The sequence below is a fragment of the Protomyctophum parallelum genome (genome assembly GCF_964188405.1).
Source record: "Protomyctophum parallelum genome assembly, chromosome: 2".
In the NCBI taxonomy this organism is placed as follows: Eukaryota; Metazoa; Chordata; class Actinopteri; order Myctophiformes; family Myctophidae; genus Protomyctophum; species Protomyctophum parallelum.
This window is the reverse complement of record NC_139699.1, coordinates 14,272,175-14,298,372: the sequence shown is the minus strand read 5'-3', so window position 1 is coordinate 14,298,372 and position 26,198 is coordinate 14,272,175. Positions and strand designations below refer to the sequence as shown.

At 45.4% G+C, this 26,198-nt stretch overlaps 1 protein-coding gene across 1 annotated transcript in view; it reads left to right on the top strand.

The window, feature by feature from the left end:
- LOC310854527 (SH3 and multiple ankyrin repeat domains protein 2-like) overlaps nucleotides 1-26,198 on the top strand; it is a gene marked incomplete at both ends in the record, with an annotated part of 149,655 nt that overhangs the window by 26,388 nt on the left and 97,069 nt on the right. Inside the window, 3 exon segments of the mRNA XM_083759207.1 lie at nucleotides 7,135-7,201; nucleotides 23,759-24,024; nucleotides 26,005-26,174. Coding sequence (XP_083615333.1) covers nucleotides 7,135-7,201; nucleotides 23,759-24,024; nucleotides 26,005-26,174 — 503 coding nt within the window.

Sequence of the window (26,198 nt, the reverse complement as noted above, 5' to 3'; positions counted from 1 at the left end):
TGGATCGCTGCCCTCCACAAATTCCTATCCAACATCAGGTTCTTGAGCTCTGCAGTGTTGTCAGCCAAGCTGTCGCGCCACAGCACGTCTACATTAGGTGGTACGCTTCTTTCCCCTCTTGGCTTTGCCCTGGGTTGGCTCCCATAGGGTCAATTTACTTGCCTCAAGTTCTCGGTGCCTGACGCAGTGCCCTGTCAGCCTCATCCTTAATTCTCTCTCTGACTTTGTCTGTGACCCGTGTTAGGTCCCCATAGAGGTCCCCATAGAGGTCCACGTTTCTGATGCGGTCCGTCCATGTGACACCTAGTGCCATTCGTAGCATTCTTGTGTAGACTCCATCCAGGGCTTTTTCCTGTTTCCTGTGAGGTCAGAGGGTCCACAACCTTAGCCCGTATAGCCAAAACAAATCGTTGTGAGCTTGCTATTTGTTTTGTTTAATTGGCAAATGTTGCCCGGGAATAGGGATGGCGGATGGGGTTGAAGTGGTGTGTACCTGCCGTGTGTGTGTGCACTGTACGCTAGAAATGACCTATAGTGATGGTCCTTGGTACTGTGTGTGTGGGCGTGCACTACACATACTTATATGCACGCACTCGCGCGCACCTGCTGTAATAGCTGTGATTTCTGCTTCCGCCTATAATTGTATGAACGTGCCTGTCGCAAAGCAAAGCTTAAAGGACCCCTAACTCTAAACTCCTCCTATTATCTTCGCAAGCGAAGAGTCAGCCATTGTGGTGTGTGTGTGTGTGTGTGTGTGTGTGTGTGTGTGTGTGTGTGTGTGTGTGTGTGTGTGTGTGTGTGTGTGTGTGTGTGTGTGTGTGTGTGTGTGTGTGTGTGTGTGTGTGTGTGTGTGTGTGTGTGTGTGTGTGTGCGTGCGTGCGTGCGTGCGTGCGTGCGTGCGTGCGTGCGTGCGTGCGTGCGTGCGTTTCCATGTGTGCGTGCGTGAGAGCGTGCGTGCGTGCAGAGGTGGGGGTTAGCGTAGCGATAAGCCCGGCAGCGATTAGAGCATCAACGTGTTGACACCAACGTTGACTCAGAGCCTACGGCTGGGAAGTAACTGAGTACTTCTACTCAAGCAGTGGTATACGCCTCGCTCACTACGGCTGGGAAGTAACTGAGTACTTCTACTCAAGCAGTGGTATACGCCTCGCTCACTACGGCTGGGAAGTAACTGAGTACTTCTACTCAAGCAGTGGTGGAAAGAAATACAAATTCTATTTTATTTTACTTCAGTGAACGTATCAATGCGGCAGTGTATAAATACTCCGTTACAAGTAAAAGTCCGGTAAGTACTAAATAAATGCTCTGAGATGTAGTGGAGTAGAAGTAAATGTATTGGAAATTGGAAACACGTACTGTATGTAAGTGTTTCCATACAAATACCTCAAAATTGTACTGTTGATAGAGACAAATACCCATACACCCACAATGGACTATTGTGGGCGATGCGATTTAATATATTCATTCAATCTGTATGTATGTTTACATCAATTTGCATGTTTCACTTTCAATCAATCTCTGTATATATCTGTAGGACTGCAGGCTATCAGAGATGACTTTGGACAAACTTTAGTTAAACTTGCAGAGTGACAGATTACTTTACCTGGGTTACATCTTCTGATAGTGCTGCCACTGCTGACATGACATAATAATCCCATTTGGTGTTTCATTAGCGCGACGGAACGTGATGAAATGGTCTACAGCTGAGCTTGTTGTGCTGACAGGCAGCGCATGAAAACAGTAACACACACGTTGAAACAGGGTAAAGGGGGTAAAGAAGAAGGCAGTTGTACTGCCGAAACGTTGGTTTTTACTCTAAAAAATAGCAGACCTACAAGCTCGTAGCGCGCCACTCGGTGGTGCGCTATGAGCTTGTAGATCTGCTATTTTTCAATAGCTAAAGCAACCCCAAAAGGCGTTCACGCCCAAAATGGGTTATGTGAGGTACAAAGTGGCTCACCCTTGGCTGCTCCTGGAACCATTGCTGCTGCTGGGCTGGCTCGAAATCCTTCTTTCAAGTTCAGCATGCTGATTTGGAGCTGAGGTGATTCATTCACCTTTTGCTGGAAACGTCTCTGTTCTGCTGGGTCCAGCGTTGGGCTTGAGTATACTGTCTGTTCTGCTGGGTCCAGCGTTGGGCTTGAGTATACTGTCTGTTCTGCTGGGTCCAGCGTTGGGCTTGAGTATACTGTCTGTTCTGCTGGGTCCAGCGTTGGGCTTGAGTATACTGTCTGTTCTGCTGGGTCCAGCGTTGGGCTTGAGTATACTGTCACGGTGTGAGAGAAGAGAAGTGGGACCATACAGTGCAGAACATACAGGAGCAGAGCAGGTCAAATGAACACTGATTCATTCTCCAAAATACATACGAACATGTAGGACTGGAACAGAACACCATGACAACATGCATCTATACTCAATCAGGGAACATAAAGAGCCCCCCCCCCCCCCCCCCCCCTACGGTGTCATACACAACCACTTGTTACCATGACAACCTCCAGAGAGAGAGAGAGAGAGAGAGAGAGAGAGAGGGAGAGGGGGAGAGAGACATGGGGGCGAGTGTGGGCCACAGGGAACATCAAAGGGTTAAAATCTGGAGTGTATAAAGTATTACAAAACAGTAAGATAAGTGTCCATGTTTTATCCCAAATGAATCGCTCTTATGTGCTTGTACTCACAATGTCCCCTCTGTGATAACATCCATTCTTCAGTTAAGAGCCTTGGTGTCACCTTTGATAATAACCTCAAATTCGACAAGCACATTAGTTCTGTGGTCAAGGCTATAGCTTCTTTCCACTTAGGCTTCTAGCTAGGGCAAAGGACTATCTGCCCCGTACCGACCTCGAGAGAGAGTCATCCACGCTTTTATTTCAACTAGACTAGATTACTATAAACGCTCTCCATGCAGGCATCGATCAGTCGGCTATTAGGCGTCTTCAGCTTGTGCAGAATGCCGCCGCTCCGCCTCCTCCTCACCAACACAAATAGGCGGGACCATATTAAAAAAAGCCCAAAATGACCTGTCCCCTCCATATTAGCTGAATTGATCACTCCCTATGTTCCAACAAGAGCCCTGAGATCGGCCAATCAGTCTCTCCTGATTGTGCCTGACACACATTTCAGGACCAGAGGAGATCACGCATTCGCCGTGGCCTGGTCCCAAACTCTGGAACGCCCCGCCGCTCCATGTTCGCTCTGCTCTGTCGTTAACGGTTTTCAAATCCCTATTAAAGACTAATTTTTATTATCTTATCGCTTTTAATTCAATTTAATTTAAGTCTACCCATGTACGATGTCCCCATGTAGTGCCTGACCTTGGTCAATGTAAATGTGCTATATAAATAAAGTTTTATTTGATTTGATTTGAATGTGCTGGCTGGCAGCTATTGGTGTCTGTGGCAGTGTCCTGCTATAGTCTCATTCTCCTGGTGTCTGGCAGTGTCCTGCTAGTCTCATTCTCCTGGTGTCTGGCAGTGTCCTGCTATAGTCTCATTCTCCTGGTGTCTGGCAGTGTCCTGCTATAGTCTCATTCTCCTGGTGTCTGGCAGTGTCCTGCTAGTCTCATTCTCCTGGTGTCTGGCAGTGTCCTGCTATAGTCTCATTCTCCTGGTGTCTGGCAGTGTCCTGCTATAGTCTCATTCTCCTGGTGTCTGGCAGTGTCCTGCTATAGTCTCATTCTCCTGGTGTCTGGCAGTGTCCTGCTATAGTCTCATTCTCCTGGTGTCTGGCAGTGTCCTGCTATAGTCTCATTATCCTGGGCTGCATCCGAATTGCTAGGGTTGTTCCCTACTCCCTACCCCCCATACGGGGATCCAGACTCTAGTGGACTCTATAGTGATGATTTCGGACAATACTCCCTGTATGGGGAGCACCGACTCTGACGTCAATATCGGTAGAGGGCGCTGTAGGTCAGCGGGTTCATGTACTTTTTATTTGCATGAAATCCCCATTAGGTTTTTTCAGATCGCCTCATAAAGAACTGTTTGAAAAATAAACAAATCATCCCGGCCGTTTCACTCATTTGGATATGAAGGATCAACTGACTACAAGAAACCAGTCAAAACGCTGCTGCTGAATTTTCGCTAGGAACAGACTGTATCAAATAAGTGACTGCAGGCTGTCACCTCCCTGCAAGGACAATTTTTTTTAAGTTTTAAATTCATGAATGAATAAAGAAAAAATAGGCTAATGAAAATATGTTTGCAGGCATTTAGGCCTATATGTCTATGATAAAAAGGTTATTTTAAAATAACATAGGCCTATGAAAAATAGCCGATCTATAAGCAACGTCCGTGTTGTGAGCTTGTATCGGGTAGGCCTACTTTTGGTAAAGAATTACCAAAAGTAGCTGATCTACAAGCTCTGCTCACAATAATAATACGGACGTTTGGTGTTAACAGAAACAGCAGTCCAATAAATGACTGCCTACATAATGAAGTTTTAATGTATTTATCGCAATTCAATGAAATAATGTTAGATAGCATTCTTTTTCATGGCAGGAATTAATGAATATTAATAAAACATATGTTCGGACACAATTAATGTGTATCACATGCATGTATTTAGCCTACGTTTGTGATAAAGAATCTCACAAATATATTCTACAGCAAGCAACTGATTCCTCTCATGCGCTGGTCCTGGGTGATACAATGGATCAGTAATACTATTGCAAATGAGTAATTTATTATAAATAAAATAAAACAATTTCAAATAAATGCACAGATCATTTGTCTCGAGATCTGTAGCTTCCGCCAGGGAAGGGAAAACGAAAGTTTAAAAAGTACATTTGTGTTGAGTTCTTTCGCTGGTTCAACTTCTGCCTCTTCTGAGTTGGAGCGCAATGAGCGCATGCATGCAGAAGCAGCGCACGTGCGCAAACACGTGCATGTGCGCTCGAGAGCGAGCTTGAGCAATGCATTATGGGGCAGATTTGCTTCGCTGTGTTTTTGTAGTGACCATCGGATGCTCCCTACAATTCCCGGTGCATTGTGGGATACTTCAGTCCACTGTTAGGGTGCAAAAATGCTCACTACACATTCGGACACTACAACAAAATGGCGGAACGCCAAAGTAGTGCACTATATGGGGCATAGGGAATGAATTCGGACGCAGCCCTGGTGTCTGTGGCAGTGTCCTGCTATAGTCTCATTCTCCTGGTGTCCGGCAGTGTCCTGCTATAGTCTCATTCTCCTGGTGTCTGGCAGTGTCCTGCTATAGTCTCATTCTCCTGGTGTCTGGCAGTGTCCTGCTAGTCTCATTCTCCTGGTGTCTGGCAGTGTCCTGCTAGTCTCATTCTCCTGGTGTCTCCTGCTAGTCTCATTCTCCTGGTGTCTGGCAGTGTCCTGCTATAGTCTCATTCTCCTGGTGTCTGGCAGTGTCCTGCTATAGTCTCATTCTCCTGGTGTCTGGCAGTGTCCTACTATAGTCTCATTCTCCTGGTGTCTGGCAGTGTCCTGCTATAGTCTCATTCTCCTGGTGTCTGGCAGTGTCCTGCTACTCTCATTCTCCTGGTGTCTGGCAGTGTCCTGCTAGTCTCATTCAGACAGACAGACAGACAGACAGACAGACAGACAGACAGTTTGTGAAGGTTCATTGAGTTAAGTCATTTGATTAGGCTCAAATCACATCCCACGACAACGGGGTGAGAGACCATCCTGCCATCACACTGGATTAGTTCAATAGCCTACGTATAGTAACGTATATGTTAAATGTATATATCCGCCTTATGTCATTTATCTTTCCATTCCCACAATATACACAAACGGAGTGCAAAACATACTCTCCCTCCATGCCTTCGGCCTGATGGAGACAAAGAGCAGCATATTTTGCTGATTGATGATTTTTCATAGTTCGAATGGTGATTAATCATGATTAATTATTTTACTAAAAACGAATGACTACAACTATGATGACTAGAACTAAGACTGCCGCTGTGTATGTGGCTCTCAGCGGTGTCCCACTATTGACTGGCTGAATTTGAACTGCGCTGTGTCAGAGAAGTAACAGATAGAAGCGTGCAAACTTTATCCCCAAACGATATCCCCCCCCACCTCCGTGCTGGAAATAAAACGTCTGCGTTTCCGAGGCTACATCCGTGCATCCGACGCAATGACTGTCCTGTTTCTGGTTTAGCTTTACGCGCAGAGTGCGGGACGCAGGTTGTTGTTGTTTATTTGCATGGCTCAGAAAATAAGTAACAAACTAACATGAGAACGTTATCGAGTTGTTGGAGGAGGAGGAGGAGGAGGAAGAGAAGGTTCACGTGGAAGGTAATGCAGATTGTATTCTGATGATGTGCCAAACTGCTGCTGGCTGCTGTAATGATAATATATAGACCTATGTGTTCTATATTGTGTTCTGAAGGTCAGGCTGCTGACTGCCACTAGTGTTAATTTTATATTTTGTATTGTGTTCTCGGGCCGCTGTGCTGCGCTGCTGCTGGCGCTGTGTTGGCTGGCGCCAATTATTCCCCCTCTCCTGGTGTGTTCTCTTTTCTGGTCTGTGTACCAGTGTGCGACGCACACACTGTTTAGTATTTAGGCTACTGTTACAGTTTTATGTTTTGATAATCAGCGCTTTGCCATATAGATGATACATACACTGTGCCATATTGGAGAGGCCACTGTGTGTGCAGTGCTTTGTTTGACAGGCTCCGTATTTGAGCACGCGCACCTCCACCCGCCCCCCTGTTAAGGTGTGTGTGTGTGTGTGTGTGTGTGTGTGTGTGTGTACAGTATGTCATAAAACGATAAATCGACTCATCTTCGACTTTACTGTCTGACAAGTCGACTTGGAAAGATCTGAAGTCGTTAATGCCCTAGTGTGTGTTTGCGTGCGTGCGTGCGTGCATGCATGCGTGTGTGCATGTGTGCGTGCGTACGTGCTGTGATTGCTAGATTACCACAGAGGGTTAAAGCCACGTAGATTAAAGCGTGAATTAACGTGATTAAAATGTAAATCTGTTGATTACAACGTGCTGTATATGGAGCGTGATGTCATTCTATAATGCTGTCATTTTAATGATGTCATTTTAATGATGTCATTTCATCTCGTAACGTACAGTATGTGGCTTATTAAATATTATACAATGTATGCAGATCATGATCTCTCTCTCTCTCTCTCTCTCTCTCTCTCCAGGTGTCAATCATCGCGGGGAACTTTGAGCTCGCCGAGCTGATAAAGAACCATAAAGCGTCAGACGTAGGTGAGTCGTAGCTTCTCTGCTCCTCCTCCGTTGGATTAGAATCCACGTATACGATAAATCGCTGCACGCCTAATCGGCATCCATTTCAAATCCGCCCAGATGCGATCTGCTCCTGAATGACCTGTGAGTTGTAATCCCCCCAAAAAGACCCCACACAGGATTAACGGGAGAGAGGCCTATCGACCATGTCCTGTTGACCAATCAATGAGGACAGTCCCTGACTAGAGAGCTGTCATACTGTGCTGTGGTTGGTTGGTTGGTTGGTTGGTTGGTTGGTTGGTTTGTTGGTTGGTTGGTCGCAGTGGCGTGCACAGGTGAAAAAAGGGCACCTTGTGCGGCGCGTGGAACCGGCCCGTTGCCTTAATAGTGTGAGATTTATAGATTTTGGGGCATAAATAATATATTAGAAGCTTTTTTATCGAGAATTGATCAATGTCACCATGGTCCACATACTGTACAATATACAAAAAGAAATTAAAATTAAAAATAAATAAAGTTATTATTATTATTTTTTTCAAAAGGGCACATTGCTGTCCAGAGGGCAAGGGCCGGTGGTGCTCTAGCACCCCCTAGTGTCTATCTGTGCACGCCACTGGTTCACCTCCTCTGTCTACCCAGGAGGGTTTAAAGCGCATCTTTTACTTTAACAACCTAAAACATGAACCTTGGTTGAAAAAACCCCCCAAAACAAAGATGTCCTTTAAAGACAACCAGACTGTGTTCTACATTCAGATGTCAGAAGATGAAAATAATGTGTCTTTTGGCTTCATGATCACACAGTCTATCTGTCATGCAGACAGGCTGCTGATATGGACTGTTTATCACGCAGACAGGCTGCTCATATGGACTGTTTATCACGCAGACAGGCTTCTGATATGGTCTGTTTATCATGCAGACAGACAGGCTGCTGATATGGACTGTTTATCAGACAGACAGACAGGCTGCTGATATGGACTGTTTATCACGCAGACAGGCTGCTCATATTAACTATTTATCATGCAGACAGACAGGCTGCTGATATGGACTGTTTATCACGCAGACAGGCTGCTCATATGGACTGTTTATCACGCAGACTGACAGACAGGCTGCTGATATGGACTGTTTATCATGCAGACAGGCTGCTCATATTAACTATTTATCATGCAGACAGACAGGCTGCTGATATGGACTGTGTATCACGCAGACAGGCTTCTGATATGGACTGTGTATCACGCAGACAGACAGGCAGCTGATATGGACTGTTTATCATGCAGACAGGCAGGCAGCTGATATGGACTGTTTATCACGCAGACAGACAGACATGCTGCTGATATGGACTGTTTATCACGCAGACAGGCTGCTCATATTAACTATTTATCATGCAGACAGACAGGCTGCTGATATGGACTGTTTATCACGCAGACAGGCTGCTCATATGGACTGTTTATCATGCAGACAGACAGACAGGCTGCTGATATGGACTGTGTATCACGCAGACAGGCTGCTGATATGGACTGTGTATCACGCAGACAGGCTGCTCATATTAACTATTTATCACGCAGACAGACAGGCTGCAGATATGGACCGTGTATCACGCAGACAGGCTGCTGATATGGACTGTTTATCACGCAGACAGGCTGCTGGTATGGGCTGTTTATCACGCAGACAGACAGGCTGCTGATAAGGACTGTTTATCACGCAGACAGACAGGCTGCTGATATGGACTGTGTATCACGCAGACAGCCAGGCTGCTGATATGGACTGTTTATCACGCAGACAGCCAGGCTGCTGATATGGACTGTTTATCATGCAGACAGCCAGGCTGCTGATATGGACTGTGTATCATGGAGACAGGCTGCTGATATGGACTGTGTATCACGCAGACAGGCTGCTGATATGGACTGTTTATCACGCAGACAGACAGACAGACAGGCTGCTGATATGAACTGTTTATCACGCAGACAGACAGACAGACAGGCTGCTGATAAGGACTGTGTATCACGCAGACAGGCTGCTCATATTTACTGTTTATCACGCAGACAGACAGACAGGCTGCTGATAAGGATGCTAGTACGATGACAGAATACATTGTCCGGTTCGCCGCTGTGAGCTCAAGCTGTCCTAGAAAAACACTGTAAGGCCTACTGTAGCGGCAGCTAAAATTATAATAAGCTCCTGGAATAGACGAGGATGCGACGTGTGGTATTTAGTCCTGGCTGTACTCTGTATACCGTAGTTCCTATTTATATGTAGTACTAGCAGTACGGTGTGAGGTTCCTCTTTGGACTGTTGGACAGTGTGAGACACATCACGTATAGTTCCTGAGCAGTGGCGTAGAGTGGCTGGGTGGTAACCGCAAGGTTGAACCCGGGCTCCCCCAGAGTTAGCATCGAAGTGTCCTTGAGCAAGACACTGAACCCCTAATTGCTCCCGATGTGGTGCCTTGCATGGTTTCCGCTGCCATCGGTGTATGAATTTATGTGTGAATGGGTGAATGTAATGCACAATCTCTGTAAAGCGCCTTGGAGAAAGGCGCTATATAAATGCACCATTTACCATTTACCGTTTATTCCTATTGGACTGTTGGACAGTGTGACACACATCATGTATAGTTCCTATTGGACTGTTGGACAGTGTGACACACATCATGTATAGTTCCTATTGGACTGTTGGACAGTGTGACACACATCATGTATAGTTCCTATTGGACTGTTGGACAGTGTGACACACATCATGTATAGTTCCTATTGGACTGTTGGACAGTGTGACACACATCACATACAGTATAGTTCCATTTGGACTGTTGGGCAGTGTGACACACATCATGTATAGTTCCTATTGGACTGTTGGACAGTGTGACACACATCATGTATAGTTCCTATTGGACTGTTGGACAGTGTGACACACATCATGTATAGTTCCTATTGGACTGTTGGACAGTGTGACACACATCACATACAGTATAGTTCCATTTGGACTGTTGTGCAGTGTGACACACATCATGTATAGTTCCTATTGGACTGTTGGGCAGTGTGACACACATCATGTATAGTTCCTATTGGACTGTTGGACAGTGTGACACACATCATGTATAGTTCCTATTGGACTGTTGGACAGTGTGACACACATCATGTATAGTTCCATTTGGACTGTTGTGCAGTGTGACACACATCATGTATAGTTCCTATTGGACTGTTGGACAGTGTGACACACATCATGTATAGTTCCTATTGGACTGTTGGACAGTGTGACACACATCATGTATAGTTCCTATTGGACTGTTGGGCAGTGTGACACACATCATGTATAGTTCCTATTGGACTGTTGGACAGTGTGACACACATCATGTATAGTTCCTATTGGACTGTTGGACAGTGTGACACACATCATGTATAGTTCCTATTGGACTGTTGGACAGTGTGACACACATCACATATAGTTCCTATTGGACTGTTGGGCAGTGTGACACACATCACATATAGTTCCTATTGGACTGTTGGACAGTGTGACACACATCACATATAGTTCCTGTTGGACTGTTGGACAGTGTGACACACATCACATATGGTTGCTATTGGACTGTTGGGCAGTGTGACACACATCACATATAGTTCCTGTTGGACTGTTGGACAGTGTGACACACATCACATATGGTTGCTATTGGACTGTTGGGCAGTGTGACACACATCACATATAGTTCCATTTGGACTGTTGGGCAGTGTGACACACATCACATATAGTTCCATTTGGACTGTTGGGCAGTGTGACACACATCACATATAGTTCCTATTGGACTGTTGGGCAGTGTGACACACATCACATATAGTTCCATTTGGACTGTTGGACAGTGTGACACACATCACATATAGTTCCTATTGGACTGTTGGGCAGTGTGACACACATCACATATAGTTCCTATTGGACTGTTGGACAGTGTGACACACATCACATATAGTTCCATTTGGACTGTTGGACAGTGTGACACACATCACATATAGTTCCTATTGGACTGTTGGGCAGTGTGACACACATCACATATAGTTCCATTTGGACTGTTGGGCAGTGTGACACACATCACATATAGTTCCTATTGGACTGTTGGGCAGTGTGACACACATCACATATAGTTCCTATTGGACTGTTGGGCAGTGTGACACACATCACATAGAGTTCCATTTGGACTGTTGGACAGTGTGAGACACATCAGGTGACCAAAAGCTGCTCACTGTCGATTAGGAACACGAGCATATCAGCTTCATGTTGAATGATTTAACGTAGAAGCATGCCTTATATAATATAAGCCACTGTTGGTGCTATTTCCAGCCGTTATATTTCTTGTACTGTCATGTGCTCACCGGTGTGATGACGAAGCCTTCACTACAACCATATCATAGTGTTGTTTGCGATCTGTTTTTGGCTCCACTAGCAGCGAGGTGCTAACAGGCTCTGTGTGCATGCAGAACCAGCAGCCATGTTGGACAGAAATGGGCCTCTTTCTTACTCCCTTCATTACATGTGATACCGATGATACAAATGAACGATTCACTTAGTGTGGAACCCTGGATTTGGTATCAAACTCTACCAAATTCACCAGAATACAGGAACTTACATCTACTGTATGAACATGTTTCTGGGGGAGGACCTGACCCCCTGCTTTGGGTTTATGTGTTTTGTTAACATTACTCCAATAGACCCCCAGGTGTTTTGCTTGTGTCTATGGAGTGCACATTACTCTAAGACCCCCAGCGATATGTGGCCGTATGTGGCCGCTAGAGGCGGGATCAACGCGAGACTGGTGACGTATTGTATAGCGCTGCCACAGTGCAAATGTAAACACAAGCTAACAAAACTACAACTCTAAATTATTATGGAGATATCACATTTTTGTCCCGTTGCTTCCAGCTCATGGTTTCTGCTTGAGAGAGACCAGATCAAGTTAGGAGGAGGGAACTGGTGAACTCAATACTGCCACCATCTGGCGGAGTCAGGTTAGGAAACAAAGGTGAAAAGAAGCAGCTTGGACTCAAGCTCACAGTCCGTTGCTCTCCCCAAATTGGCAGAATGATTGTAGCGCCCATGGATTACATTAGACAATTGACACTATGGGTGAAATAAAATCTCCTGGATTGTGACAGTCCAGCGATGTTGGCAGCCCTGGATAGGGTCCGTGTAAGAATGATTGACACATGGAGAGGGCGAGTGTAAGAATGATTGACAGACCACCCACTTGCAGGCTGTGATAATCCCACAGGGCACACACATTACGCACACACGCACGCACACACAAACAAACAAACACACGCGTGAGCACACACATCTTCGTCTTCCATGTATTTTTGGTTTCTTCCTGGAAGCCTTTGAGTCAAAAGGCCCAGTCGAAATACACCACCTTAGTGACATCATAAGCCTAACCCCTCCCCCATTATTATACAACACACTGCTGGGGGCGAGGCTTAAATTCAGGTTGCTGGTGCTAAGGTGAACACTTAATGATCTGGTGGGTGTGGCCACATAAAAATCATCACTTTAACACACTTTTTAAAAGAGATCTTCCTCCTGATAATGATAATACCTGATAATACCTGATGATCTGTGGTGTGTGTGTGTGTGTGTGTGTGTGTGTGTGTGTGTGTGTGTGTGTGTGTGTGTGTGTGTGTGTGTGTGTGTGTGTGTGTGTGTGTGTGTGGTGACAGGTGCGTGCACGTGGGAGGATGAGGTGAACTCTGATGAGGTGCTGGTCCTGTATTCTTCTGGGTTGCCTAGCAACACTGAGGATTGTCCCCCCCCCCCCACACACACACACACACACACACTCTCTGGGTTGCCTAGCAACGATGAGGTTGTCTCCCCCCCCCACTCTGGGTTGCCTATAGCAACGATGAGGATTGTTTCCTGGAAGAGACCAATCAGCTCCGTAGAGTGTTGTTAGTCATAGTCCATTGAGTAAATTTTAATTTAGTTTTTGTCATATTGTCATGTGAAAATGTTTGTCGACTAAATCCACAGTTGACTTATTTTATCGGCCCTTGATGGCGTCGTAATGGCTGACTTTACACTCACGTTGCATGCTGAAAATAGCAGATCTACTAACTAATCCCTCCCTGATATTTACTTCTACTGGATCTCTTCTCTACAGTCCCTCCCTGACATTTACTTCTACTGGATCTCTTCTCTACAGTCCCTCCCTGACATTTAGTTCTACTGGATCTCTTCTCCACTAGTCCCTCCATAACATTTAGTTCTACTGGATCTCTTCTCCACTAGTCCCTCCCTGACATTTATTTCTACTGGATCTCTTCTCCACTAGTCCCTCCCTAACATTTAGTTCTACTGGATCTCTTCTCCACTAGTCCCTCCCTGACATTTAGTTCTACTGGATCTCTTCTCCACTAGTCCCTCCCTGACATTTAGTTCTACTGGATCTCTTCTCCACTAGTCCCTCCATAACATTTAGTTCTACAGGATCTCTTCTCCACTAGTCCCTCCCTGACATTTAGTTCTACTGGATCTCTTCTCCACTAGTCCCTCCCTAACATTTAGTTCTACTGGATCTCTTCTCCACTAGTCCCTCCATAACATTTAGTTCTACTGGATCTCTTCTCCACTAGTCCCTCCCTAACATTTAGTTCTACTGGATCTCTTCTCCACTAGTCCCTCCATAACATTCAGTTCTACAGGATCTCTTCTCCACTAGTCCCTCCCTGACATTTAGTTCTACTGGATCTCTTCTCCACTAGTCCCTCCATAACATTTAGTTCTACAGGATCTCTTCTCCACTAGTCCCTCCCTAACATTTAGTTCTACAGGATCTCTTCTCCACTAGTCCCTCCCTAACATTTAGTTCTACAGGATCTCTTCTCCACTAGTCCCTCCCTAACATTTAGTTCTACAGGATCTCTTCTCCACTAGTCCCTCCATAACATTTAGTTCTACAGGATCTCTTCTCCACTAGTCCCTCCCTAACATTTAGTTCTACTGGATCTCTTCTCCACTAGTAAATGGTAAATGGTGCATTTATATAGCGCCTTTATCCAAGGCGCTTTACAGAGATTGTGCATTAAATTCACCCATTCACACACATTCATACACCGATGGCAGCGGAAACCATGCAAGGCACCAACCAGCACATCAGGAGCAATTAGGGGTTCAGTGTCTTGCTCAAGGACACTTCGACATAACATTTAGTTCTACAGGATCTCTTCTCCACTAGTCCCTCCATAACATTTCAGTCTAGTTTTGTCTATTTGTTGAAGAAATTGTCAGTATATTACGAACGTCTGGTGAACGCAGAAACACTCTAGACGTGCGTGACTCCAACACACGTAAATATAGATCTACAAGCTCTCAACGTTGCGAGCTTGTACTGTAGATCTGCCATTATCTGTGTTTTTTTTTTTTATAATCAACACTTCTTCATCCAAAGCAATAAATAGCCTTTGGATTGAATTGGCAGCGTCGGAAGCAGACTCTGGTAATCCATGCATGATAAGGGGGTGTGCAGTGCGTGCGTGCATGCATGCGTGTGCGTGCTTGCGATAAGGGGGTGTGCAGTATGCCACATGATTTGCATACATGACACACACACACTTCCTCCTGCTCGAGCACAATCTTTTCACACCGTTAATGTATGTTTGCTCTGTCATTGTACTCCATAATAACCTTCCATTAAACATCATAATAACCTTCCGTTCAGCCAGAGCAGCTCGCCAAGGATTAAGAAGTGGAGGTCCATTCATATTTCTAGGGGCATTCAGTATTTCATTTCCCACGAGCACTTTCTTACGTTTTTAATCGTTTACTTTACGCTTCTTAGTAGGGGCGCATGCCCATGCTGCAGGTTAAAAATCACCCATGCTGCAGGTTAAAAATCACCCGTGCTGCAGGTTAAAAATCACCCATGCTGCAGGTTAAAAATCACCCATGCTGCAGGTTAAAAATCACCCGTGCTGCAGGTTAAAAATCACCTGTGCTGCAGGTTAAAAATCACCTGTGCTGCAGGTTAAAAATCACCTGTGCTGCAGGTTAAAAATCACCCGTGCTGCAGGTTAAAAATCACCCGTGCTGCAGGTTAAAAATCACCCGTGCTGCGGGTAAAAAATCACCCGTGCTGCGGGTTAAAAATCACCCGTGCTGCGGGTTAAAAATCACCCATGCTGCAGGTTAAAAATCACCCGTGCTGCGGGTTAAAAATCACCCATGCTGCAGGTTAAAAATCACCCGTGCTGCAGGTTAAAAATCACCCGTGCTGCAGGTAAAAAATCACCCGTGCTGCAGGTAAAAAATCACCCATGCTGCAGGTTAAAAATCACCCGTGCTGCAGGTTAAAAATCACCCGTGCTGCAGGTTAAAAATCACCCGTGCTGCAGGTAAAAAATCACCCGTGCTGCAGGTTAAAAATCACCCGTGCTGCAGGTTAAAAATCACCCATGCTGCAGGTTATCTATATCGATTAAAAAAAGCTTAAGACGTCCCCAGACGTCCTATAAGTACCTCACAGTTTTATTTGTTAAGACGTCCAGGGATGCTTTTTCTTACATGTGACACATGCTTATTTATTTAATCACAGAAATGTGACTCTGCTAAGTAACCAGACATCAAAGATTTAACATTTCATAAGTAGCATCTTGACTTTGCTCTTCTGTTACTTTGTGAGTTGTGGCCATGCTTGAACTTTTCACTATACTGATGAAATGAGAAAATACTCTTCAACATTTATAGCTCTTGTCTATGATCTATCTTTCCTCACTTGCTTTCATGCATTCGGTTGGGAAGCTTGTGAGCGTCTACATCTGGGGGGTGAGAGAGAGAGAGAGAGATAGAGAGAGAGAGAGAGAGAGAGAGAGAGAGAGAGAGACTGCCACAACTATTCACGGCTACTTCTCCCTCCCATCTCTCTCTCTCTCTCTCTCTCTCTCTCTCTCTCTCTCTCTCTCTCTCTCTCTCTCTCTCTCTCTCTCTCTCTCTCTCTCTCTCTCTCTTGCCCGCCGTGGCCAAGCAGCGATCATGTGCACTGGCTGGCCCGGAACGGAACGGACCGCGTCTCCTCCGGGCGGCGCACCGCACTCCGTGGCTCAGTACACCTCCTATAGCTGTATCACAGTTCACACTGTGTCTGTCGGTAGCTGTCCATGGTCCTGAAACACCTCCTGTAGCTGTATCACAGTTCACACTGTCTCGGGAGCTGTCCGTGGTTCTGAAATGCATCTCGTTAGGTGTCCATGGTGCTGAAATGCCGGCTGCATCTCGCGCTCTGCGTCTCGGGAGCTGTCCGTGGTCCTGAAATGCTGGCTGCATCTTTGCTCGCGCTCTGCGTCTCAGTAGCTGTCCGTGGTCCTGGAATGCATCTCGTTAGGTGTCCATGGTGCTGAAATGCCGGCTGCTTGCCGCGCTCTGCGTCTCGGTAGCTGTCCATGGTCCTGACGGGTAAAGTCAGTCAATTGACGTTCCCTAACCCTTGTGATTTCAACGTGGAGTAGCGAGGAGTATAGAAACATGAAGTCTTTCCTCAATGCCTTAAAGAAGGAAGGTAAGACATTGTTGACTTTTGTTTTTATTTCCATATAGATCACGTTATTCCATTATTTTTCGGCCACGTGTTGTAAAACTCCCTTTCAGTCTCATTCCTGTCCCTTTTGAGCTGGTTAATTTGCCCTGCCTGCGCCTCGTCCTCTCCAACTTGCTGAAGGATGTGTTATTTTTAGTCTGTGCGTAACACTCTGCTCCGTATAGCGCTGGGTCCACAGAATAATCTATACAGCCTGCGCTGGTACATCTGTACATCTGTACATCTGTCAGACGTGATTTCACTCACTTGTTGTAACTGACACAGCTGGGCTTATGGTGCGTACTGCACAGCTGTGTAAAGTAACTAAGTAGATTAGATAGGTAGACTTAAAGCACAGTTGTGAGGTACTTTTAACTTTACTGTATATTTCCAATTTGCAATACCTTTCCTTGTACTCCGCTACATCTCAGAAGCAAATATTGTGCTTTTACTCCAGTACAGTTATTCGTGAACTTTAGTTACTAGTTACTTTTTAGATTGTGATTATTACTGCAAAACATAGCCTACATACAAGCTCACAATTTGTCATAATGTGACGCATTGTGAGCTTGTGAGCTTGCAGATCTGCTATTTTCAAGGAATTTGTATACATTTTATACATTTGAAAACAGAAATGCGAAATGGGACATTCTTCATAATGAGTACTTCCTTCTGTCGGTATACTACATTTTCATAACAATACTGTTCTACTTTTAGTAAATGCTGTACTGTACTAATGTACTAATTGAAGTACATTTTGAACACCATACGTTTAACTTTGAGTTAAAGAGTAACAGAGTATTTCTACATTGCAGCGTATTGATGATACTTTTACTTAAGTCAAACACGTGAGTACTTTATTGTATATGTTAGAATAATCAGTGCGAAGGAGATCAGCTGTGTGAGATACACGCTGTAGCATGAGGTTTCTAGGTCAGAGTCAGAGAGAGGAGGAATGGAACTGTGCTCAAGGTGGAGAAAACACCCCCAGTGACACTGTGTGTGTGTGTGTGTGTGTGTGTGTGTGTGTGTGTGTGTGTGTGTGTGTGTGTGTGTGTGTGTGTGTGTGTGTGTGTGTGTGCAGTTCCCCATCTGTCGCTGTGTTAAAGCCATCGGTGGTTTCCGCGGTTTGATTGATCTGCTGCTGTTTTGTCAATGAACCTGGAGATGTTCACACATGAAGCTGGAGATGTTCACACATGAAGCTGGATATGTTCACACATGAAGCTGGAGATGTTCACACATGAAGCTGGAGATGTTCACACATGAAGCTGGAGATGTTCACACATGAAGCTGGAGATGTTCACACATGAAGCTGGAGATGTTCACACATGAAGCTGGAGATGTTCACACATGAAGCTGGAGATGTTCACACATGAAGCTGGAGATGTTCACACATGAAGCTGGAGATGTTCACACATGAAGCTGGAGATGTTCACACATGAAGCTGGAGATGTTCACACATGCAGTTCAAACCTCATTCAGCCACACAGAAAGCTCTTTTCTCAAAAATATTTTTTTTTATATATATCAATGCCCTTGATCACGCCACAGCATCACACACACAAGTATCACAAGAAGCCCAAGCGTTTTGAACACATACGGCTTACTTTGCTATTTTTGAGCGGTGCCTCTGCTCCATTACGCAGCTATGTGTGTCTGAGTGTCTGTCTGTCTGTCTGTCTGTCTGTCCGAGCACCGACAGCTGCAACACCTAAAGTGGCCAGTAGAGCACAGAGTAAAGTGGCACAGGTTAGCGACCTAAGTGGCCGGTTAAGACTGAGTGCTGAGTGCCAAGCAGGAAGGCATTGGGTCCTGTTTTTACAGTCTTTGGTATGACCCGGCCGGGGATCAAACCCGACCTCCCAGTTTCAGGGCAGACACTCTAACCACAAGGCCACTGTCTGGTTAAGACTGAGGTTAGGGCCAGTGACCTATGTGGCTGGTTATGACTGAGGTTAGGGTTAGTGACCTACGTGGCCGGTTAAGACTGAGGTTAGGGTTAGTGACCTATGTTGCTGGTTAAGACTGAGGTTAGGGTCAGTGACCTACGTGGCCGGTTAAGACTGAGGTTAGGGTTAGTGACCTACGTGGCTGGTTAAGACTGAGGTTTTTTGGACGATTTGTCCTTCAGGGAAGAGATTCTTGGAAGAATGAGTCTGTTGCAACGTTTCGGATGAATTGTGAATGTTTGGTTTATTATGACGTGACAGGAATGGGAACGTATTACACCTGTTTTCCTTGCATACTTACTGTAAGTCTCTCTGGATTAAGAGTGTCTGCTAAAGGCTTAAATTGTACATTTGTTGTAAATTGGTTCTTGTGCTCAAATGTAAGACTCGTTTAAAGGTCTTGTACTCTCTCAAAGTTAAATGAACACTCAAGGTTTTAGTGCTTCAACACATTCTCACTCGGCAAACGGCAGACAGCTTGCTTGCGACAGATCGTGGTTACAAGGTTTACTGTGGCCTATATATAATCGCTTCTTTTGGGCTTGTTTTCATAGACTTGGTTTGCTTGTTTCTCTCGTCAAAACATGGTGTGACAACCGCTGAGGTTGCAGATCAGGTGATTGATAGATGATGATGATGATGATGATGGTAATGAAACGATGATTATGACCATGTCGGTTGTGAAGATGAGACACAGATGATCTCAACATCTCTATACCTTTGGTTATGAAGATGAGACACAGATGATCTCAACATCTCTCTATACCTTCGGTTATGAAGATGAGACACAGATGATCTCAACATCTCTCTATACCTTTGGCTATGAAGATGAGACACAGATGATCTCAACATCTCTTCATACCTTCGTACAGAAATCATATTCAGTTCTATTTTTAACCGGAGTCCAGTTACAGGAGCTTCCCTCGAAGCAGCGGTTCCTCTCACGGAAGCAAATCACATTCACGGAGAGAGGAAACATGATGTCAAAAAAGGCATATAGGTGTACAGGATCCAGCGCATTTCTTTTTTAATGAGCTACAGACATTAAAATACAGCGAAATAATGTTGCTAGCCCAGCTATAATAAAGGCCTTTTACTTTGAGTGGCTGGACCTGGATTTAGTTTGATGTAATTCTTCCTTGGGTTAGGGTTAGAGAAATAGCTGGTGATATGTCGGGAAAATGTGTTTACATTGTTAATAGAGACGTAGAGTTTTTAATCTATCCCAGTCTGTTGGGTGTGACTGTGAGGTGATTATTAATGATGGTGAGTCACCACTCCTTCAAAAGAGACTTAATTCCTACGACTCCTCACACTGAAGAGACTTGATTCCTACAACTCCTCACACTGAAGAGGCTGTTAGCCCAAACGTTTGTCCTGAAGTAGAGAAATTAACCTGTTGAAATTGTTTTCTTGGTGTGTGCGACCTCTGTACCTATTCCATCCATCCATCCATCCATCTTCAACCGCTTATCCGTAGTCGGGTCGCGGGGGCAACAGCTCCACCAGAGTGCTCCAGACTTCCCTCTCCAGAGCAACATTAGTGACTTCCTCCTGGGTGATTCCGAGACGTTCCAAGGCCAGTGAGTCGATGTGTTTCCTCCAACTGCGCATTGGTCTGCCCCGGGGTCTCCTCCCACTTGGGACGTGCGTCGAGGACCTACCTAGGGAGGCGCCCGAGAGGCATCCTAACCAGATGCCCGAACCACCTAAACTGTCTCTTTTCCAGGCGAAGGAGCAGCGGTCTCTCTCTTGTGATTGAACTTCTCACCCTATCTCTAAGGGAGATGCCAGCCACCTGTCGAAGAAAACTAATTTCGGCTTCATGACCTATTCTATGATGATTATTATTACAAATCATGCATTAACCACTTCATCCCTATTTGAACTTTGGCTTGTTGTAACGCGTTGTGAGCTTGTAGATCTGCTATTTTCAAAAATTATTACTTTTTAAATACTAGTGAAACGGAACGGTTACTTTTACTTTTGGTACTTTAAGTATGTTTTTGTACTTTTACCCGAGTACATTTAGATTTTTGAACGCCATACTTTTACTTGTAACAGTGTTTCTACATTGCAGTCTTGATACTTTTACTTAAATAAAAGAGTGAGAGTACATTTACTCCCCATCAGAGTCAGAGCTCATCTCAACTCTTCGTACAGATTCCACTGATTGCTTTTCTCTGTCGTTATGTAACACGCTCTCATTGTTTTGACCCACATGCACGGATTGCATACGGGGCGACTGTGGCTCAAGAGGTAGAGCAGGTCGTCCAATGATCCATGGGTCGGCGGTTCGATTCCCGTCTCCTCCGTCTAGTGTCCTTGGCACTGAACCCCAAATTGCTCCCGCATGGCTTCCGCCGCAATCGGTGTATGAATGTGTGTGTGAATGGGTGAATGTAATGCACAATCTATGTAAAGCGCCTTGGATAAAGGCGCTATATAAATGCACCATTTACCATTGCACACACACACACACACACACACTTTTCAGAAAATGGAATATTGCCAATATATGTCAGTAAGTGATATTGATCTGTTGTTGATGTGCATCAACGTAGCGCTGACTGTGTTGGTGTGCTGGTTTTAACAAGCCCCCAGTAAGGCTATCCAACGTTGAACACGTGTGTGTGTGTGCGTGTGCGTGTGCGAGCGTGTGTGTGCGTATGTGCGTGCATACATGCGTCCCGGTGCATATCTTGACAACTTTGAGGGAAGAAAATAGCACATGAGACACAAAAGGTGGTTCTATTTTTAACCGCCCAGCAGCAGCAGCAGCAGTGAACTGCTTCTATATGGCAGCCACCAGGGTTGAGTTTGACAGCAAATGTTGATGTTGTGGTCTTTTTTTAACCTATTTTGACCTGGGAACGATTCTACAAATGTCTTCTAAATCATGACAGTTCTCGTTCTCAAACATCTCCATGTCAAGGAACCCGCAAGATTATTATGCAATTGGCCACCGACCCCCATCTGAAAATATGTTGTTCCAAAGCAAAGATTTGAGTTAAAAACGTTGGCTCTGAAAGAATATATATTCAATGATTTGCCCTACATTTTCAAGAAAAAAAGAAAATAGCAAACCTACAAGCTCGTAGTGCGGCACTCGGTGCCGCGCTATGAGCTTGTAGATCTGCTATTTTTCAATTAAGCAATATTACACGAGAGGGTGCATCACTTCAGTGATGCTCGCGGAACTCGACTCTGTCTCGTTCCTGACCGCATCCCTGTCGTGGCAATAATTACGTTAACCCACACCCTCGAGTGTAATATTGCAATTATACAAAGTTACCCTTAAAACTAAGAAAATCGCTGAAAGAATATATTTTTTCAATGACAGATGTAGTCCCTACGACCACAAATGTCCAAAGAAACTAGCTAGCCTAGCCACAGAGTTTGCTAGCGCTCTGGGAGCACAGATAAGCTGAATTATTTGTTTTGATTAGGTGGTGAATGGTGCTGGTTTAACCCACGGCTAGAAGGCTGTTTCAACCAATCAGATTACTTCCTCGAAACGACCTCTGGTATAATAGCTAACGTATAACGTAATGCTTTAAACTCCAACTCCAACGATGCTTCAAACTCCAACAGAATGGGTTAATAACATTCCATGGTTATGGTCAATTGCTATATAAATAAAATCAAGTTCCTTACGCTGTGGTAGTGGACTGATAACCATCCTAGTGCAAAATGAAGGGGGGAACTTTGGCAACAATAAAACTCTCTCCTCTCCTCTCCTCTCCTCTCCTCTCCTCTCCTCTCCTCTCCTCTCCTCTCCTCTCCTCTCCTCTCCTCTCCTCTCCTCTCCTCTCCTCCATATGATAATACTAGACCTGTGCCCGTCGGCCACCAGCCTACTTGGGAACGAACGATGCAAGTTGGGAACCTAGTATGCAATACCCGTTGTCATAGCACCCGTTTTAACAGACAGACAGACAGACAGACAGACAGATGGCATAGCACATGACCTGTTTGAACGTGAGCAATACAACTTTGATACACATTTGTCTCCTCATGGCAAACAACTTTCGTGGACTTTTGACCTCTGACCTTGAGATCACCCACTATTTTGAATTATAAATAATTTATTCTGCAAGCCGTGCAGTGATTCTTTACGAAATGCAGCAATACGTCACCCTGCTTAAATGGTAAATGGTGCATTTATGTAGCGCCTTTATCCAAGGCGCTTTACATTGTGCATTACATTCACCCATTCACACACACATTCATACATTGATTGCGGCGGAAGCCATGCAAGGTACCAACCAGCACATCGGGAGCAATTTGGGGTTCAGTGTCTTGCCCAAGGACACTTCGACATGTAGACAGGAGGAGCCGGGATTCGAACCGCCGACCCATGGATCATTGGACGACCTGCTCTACCTCTCTTGAGCCTGCTTAGACACGACCATTGGCCAAAGGGTGGCGCTACAGCCGTCAGTTGAAAATGCTAACTTTGAACAGGCATAGCTCATGAACTGAGGAAAAGAATTGGAAAAACTTTGAACATTGTGGACAAAATCTTATCCAACGACAGCAAAATATTCTTTCGTTTTGGGTCTGCGAGGCTTAACGTCATCAAATGGTGGTCCGTGGCTCAAATGCTGAATAAATAAATAATGGACCTTGACATGAACAAGGTTGAAAACTGATGTTCTATCGCATCCATTTCTTAAATACTGTATTTCCTAAAGGTCTAAATGAAGAATTGGTGTTAAACTGTTTCCTATGAATAACTTTTTTTTGGTAATGTGGATTCTGAAATAAGACGATGATTTCTTATAATAATATGTATGTTCACTACTATGTATGTCTTTAATAATGTGACACGGCTGTATAGTCCCTTTTAAATGAACAAAAAATTCTATATATCTATGTAATTTCCGTTGCTACTGCCAATTTTGCCACTGACGAAGGCCTGCGCGCCGAAACGCGTTTGTCTGTCTGGTATGACTGCTGCTGTGGAGCACTATCTTTATTAATAAAGACTCTTACTCGACTGAAAGTGCGGATTTAATTCATTTTCTATCGTATCTCATCTCATCTCAATACTCTCATATTATATCTTCTCTCCCGCAGTGCCTTTCCGCGAGACCCCGGCATACTCCAAGCAGCGTCGTAACCCTGGCAACGGCATAGCCCCCTCGCCCTCCTCCTCCTCCCTGGCGGCGCCGCGGCCCGTCCTGCTGCGCTCCAACAGCGACAACAACCTGACGGTGACCGCCGCCCACTGCCAGGCCCCGCCCCCCGCCTCCCCGGGCCACACCTGGGTGGGCACCTCGCCGCGCCACAGCGCCCCCTCTGGCGGCCTGCAGCGCAGCCTGTCCCCGGGCCCGCAGACAGAGGTGGAGAAAGTATACTCTTATTGTTATTACTAGTAAAAGTAGAAGTAAAAGTACCAGAATTAAAAATGTATACCTGAGTAAAAGTAGCCTATATACAAAATGTATTGGCATCAAAATGTATAGTTAAAGTACCAAAAGTGAAAGTACTCACTGTGTGTCCCATTTCAAGTTTTCAAAAAGTCTTTTGAAAAATAGCCAACCTACGTTTAGCTGGATCGGCTATTTTCAAATGGCCAAAAGGTACAGTATATGCAGGCTGAAGTGGTTAATGTATGTTTTGTAACAATAATCCAAGTAACTAGTAGGCTTAACTAAAATATTGCAATGCAATGGAGTAAAAGTAGAATATTTGCTTCCTAAGTGTAGTGGAGTAGAAGGAAAACAGATCTCCGATCTCGGGGGTGCTTGCTTGTGCAACTTGACGTATACAATAAAGTATAAAGAGATAAGGCTAATGATCCCCAGGCCCCAGCATAAACCAAAAATCTACAAACTCTACCAATGTGAGCTCATGGTAGGCCTGGCCACATTCTCCATTTCCCTTACGCCTACACAAATGTTCAGATTGCTCATCCCAAAGCCATGAATGGTACAATTCTGCTAGGGCGGGAATAAGTACCGGTATCTTCCGTATTGTTCAATAAAATGCAATGTTTAATCAGTTTATTTTCCATTATGCTTTCAACTATATGCGCCCCTATCGGTTGGTGCATGCAGATACATTATACGTCTGTGATAAAAATGGCCACCGATCGGAATTAAAACACTTTTTTATTGAACAATGCGGACGATTCGGGTACTTCTACCCACCCCGAGGAGTCCGTGGCTCTGGGGCTCTGAGCACTTTATCTTTGAAATCTGAACATTTATGTAAACTTTAACGTTGTAAAATGGGAAAAGTGCGTAAAACAGGTTGAAGTTCCGCCATGACAGACCATGCAGCGCCATGTTAACCATGGCTAAATCATCTCGTATACTTAATAATAAGTCAACTTTCTGAGGGCGATGTGAACGATTGCGTTCCAGATATCCTTTCGAAATGGAGTTGGAACAACAGATGTTCAGGAGGTGGTGGAACACACCTTGACCGCACCTTCACGCCACTCTCCGCCCTCCACGCCAATCTACCTGAGCCCACTTATCCCCTCCCCATTTCAACCCAGCATCCTCTATGCTTTTCGTATCCCGCCTCCATCCTCATCACCACCACAGGACCAGCAGCATCTCCACTGCTCCACCTCCTCCTCCCTCTCTCCTCACCTCCTCCCTTCCTCGCAGTTCCCGGGGGGGGGGGGGGGGGGGGGGTCGCGGGCTGACCGCCACACGACCCCCTCCCCAAAGACTCCCGGGTCGGCGACCCCCCCCCCCCCCGGAACCCACACCCCGCTCCCCCCCCCACTCTCCTTCTCATCCTTCATTCATTCATTCAATAAAATCTTTAAACCTTCCACAATGGTGTGTTCAATCCAACTAGTGAATGGATTTTTCTTGGCTGTCAATGTTTATATCGTCCAACAAATTGCTCTGAAAGTGATCCAAAGGATCGTATACGCAATTATATGGGGAAGACCATTTCCTTTCCCTATAGGCTAAAACCAGATGTGGGTCCTTGATATGAAATATTGAGAACCACTGAAACATGGGTACTTCAGAAAAGTCCAGCACTTAAGTAAATGTACTCTCTGTTACCCAGCTCAGTGGCCTTGTGGTTAGAGTGTCCGCCCTGAGACTGGGAGGTCGGGGTTCGATCCCCGGCCGGGTCACATACCAAAGACTCTAAAAATGGGACCCAGTGGCTCCCTGCTTGACACTCAGCATCAAGGGTTGGATTGGGGGTAAATCCCTGCGACATACTAGCGTCATGTCCAGGGGGTGCACTTGTACATCAAGCTGCCTCACGCTACAGAAACAGGAGATAGGCTCCTGCCCTATGGGCCTCATGGCTCGGCAAGGCTACTTACTACTTTCTGTTGCCCACAGATGCCCAGCAGAGGAGGAGGAGGAGGAGGGAGCTCCAATGGCACGGTGGTGGTCCGGACCATGGGCCGGATAGGAGGAGGGGGGGGAGGAGGGGGACGGAGTCGCTCGCCCTCGCTCAGCCGGCTGGGAGAAGAGGTGCGAAGACCACTCCCCACACAGCGGCAGCCCAGGTGAGAGAGAGAGAGAGAGAGAGA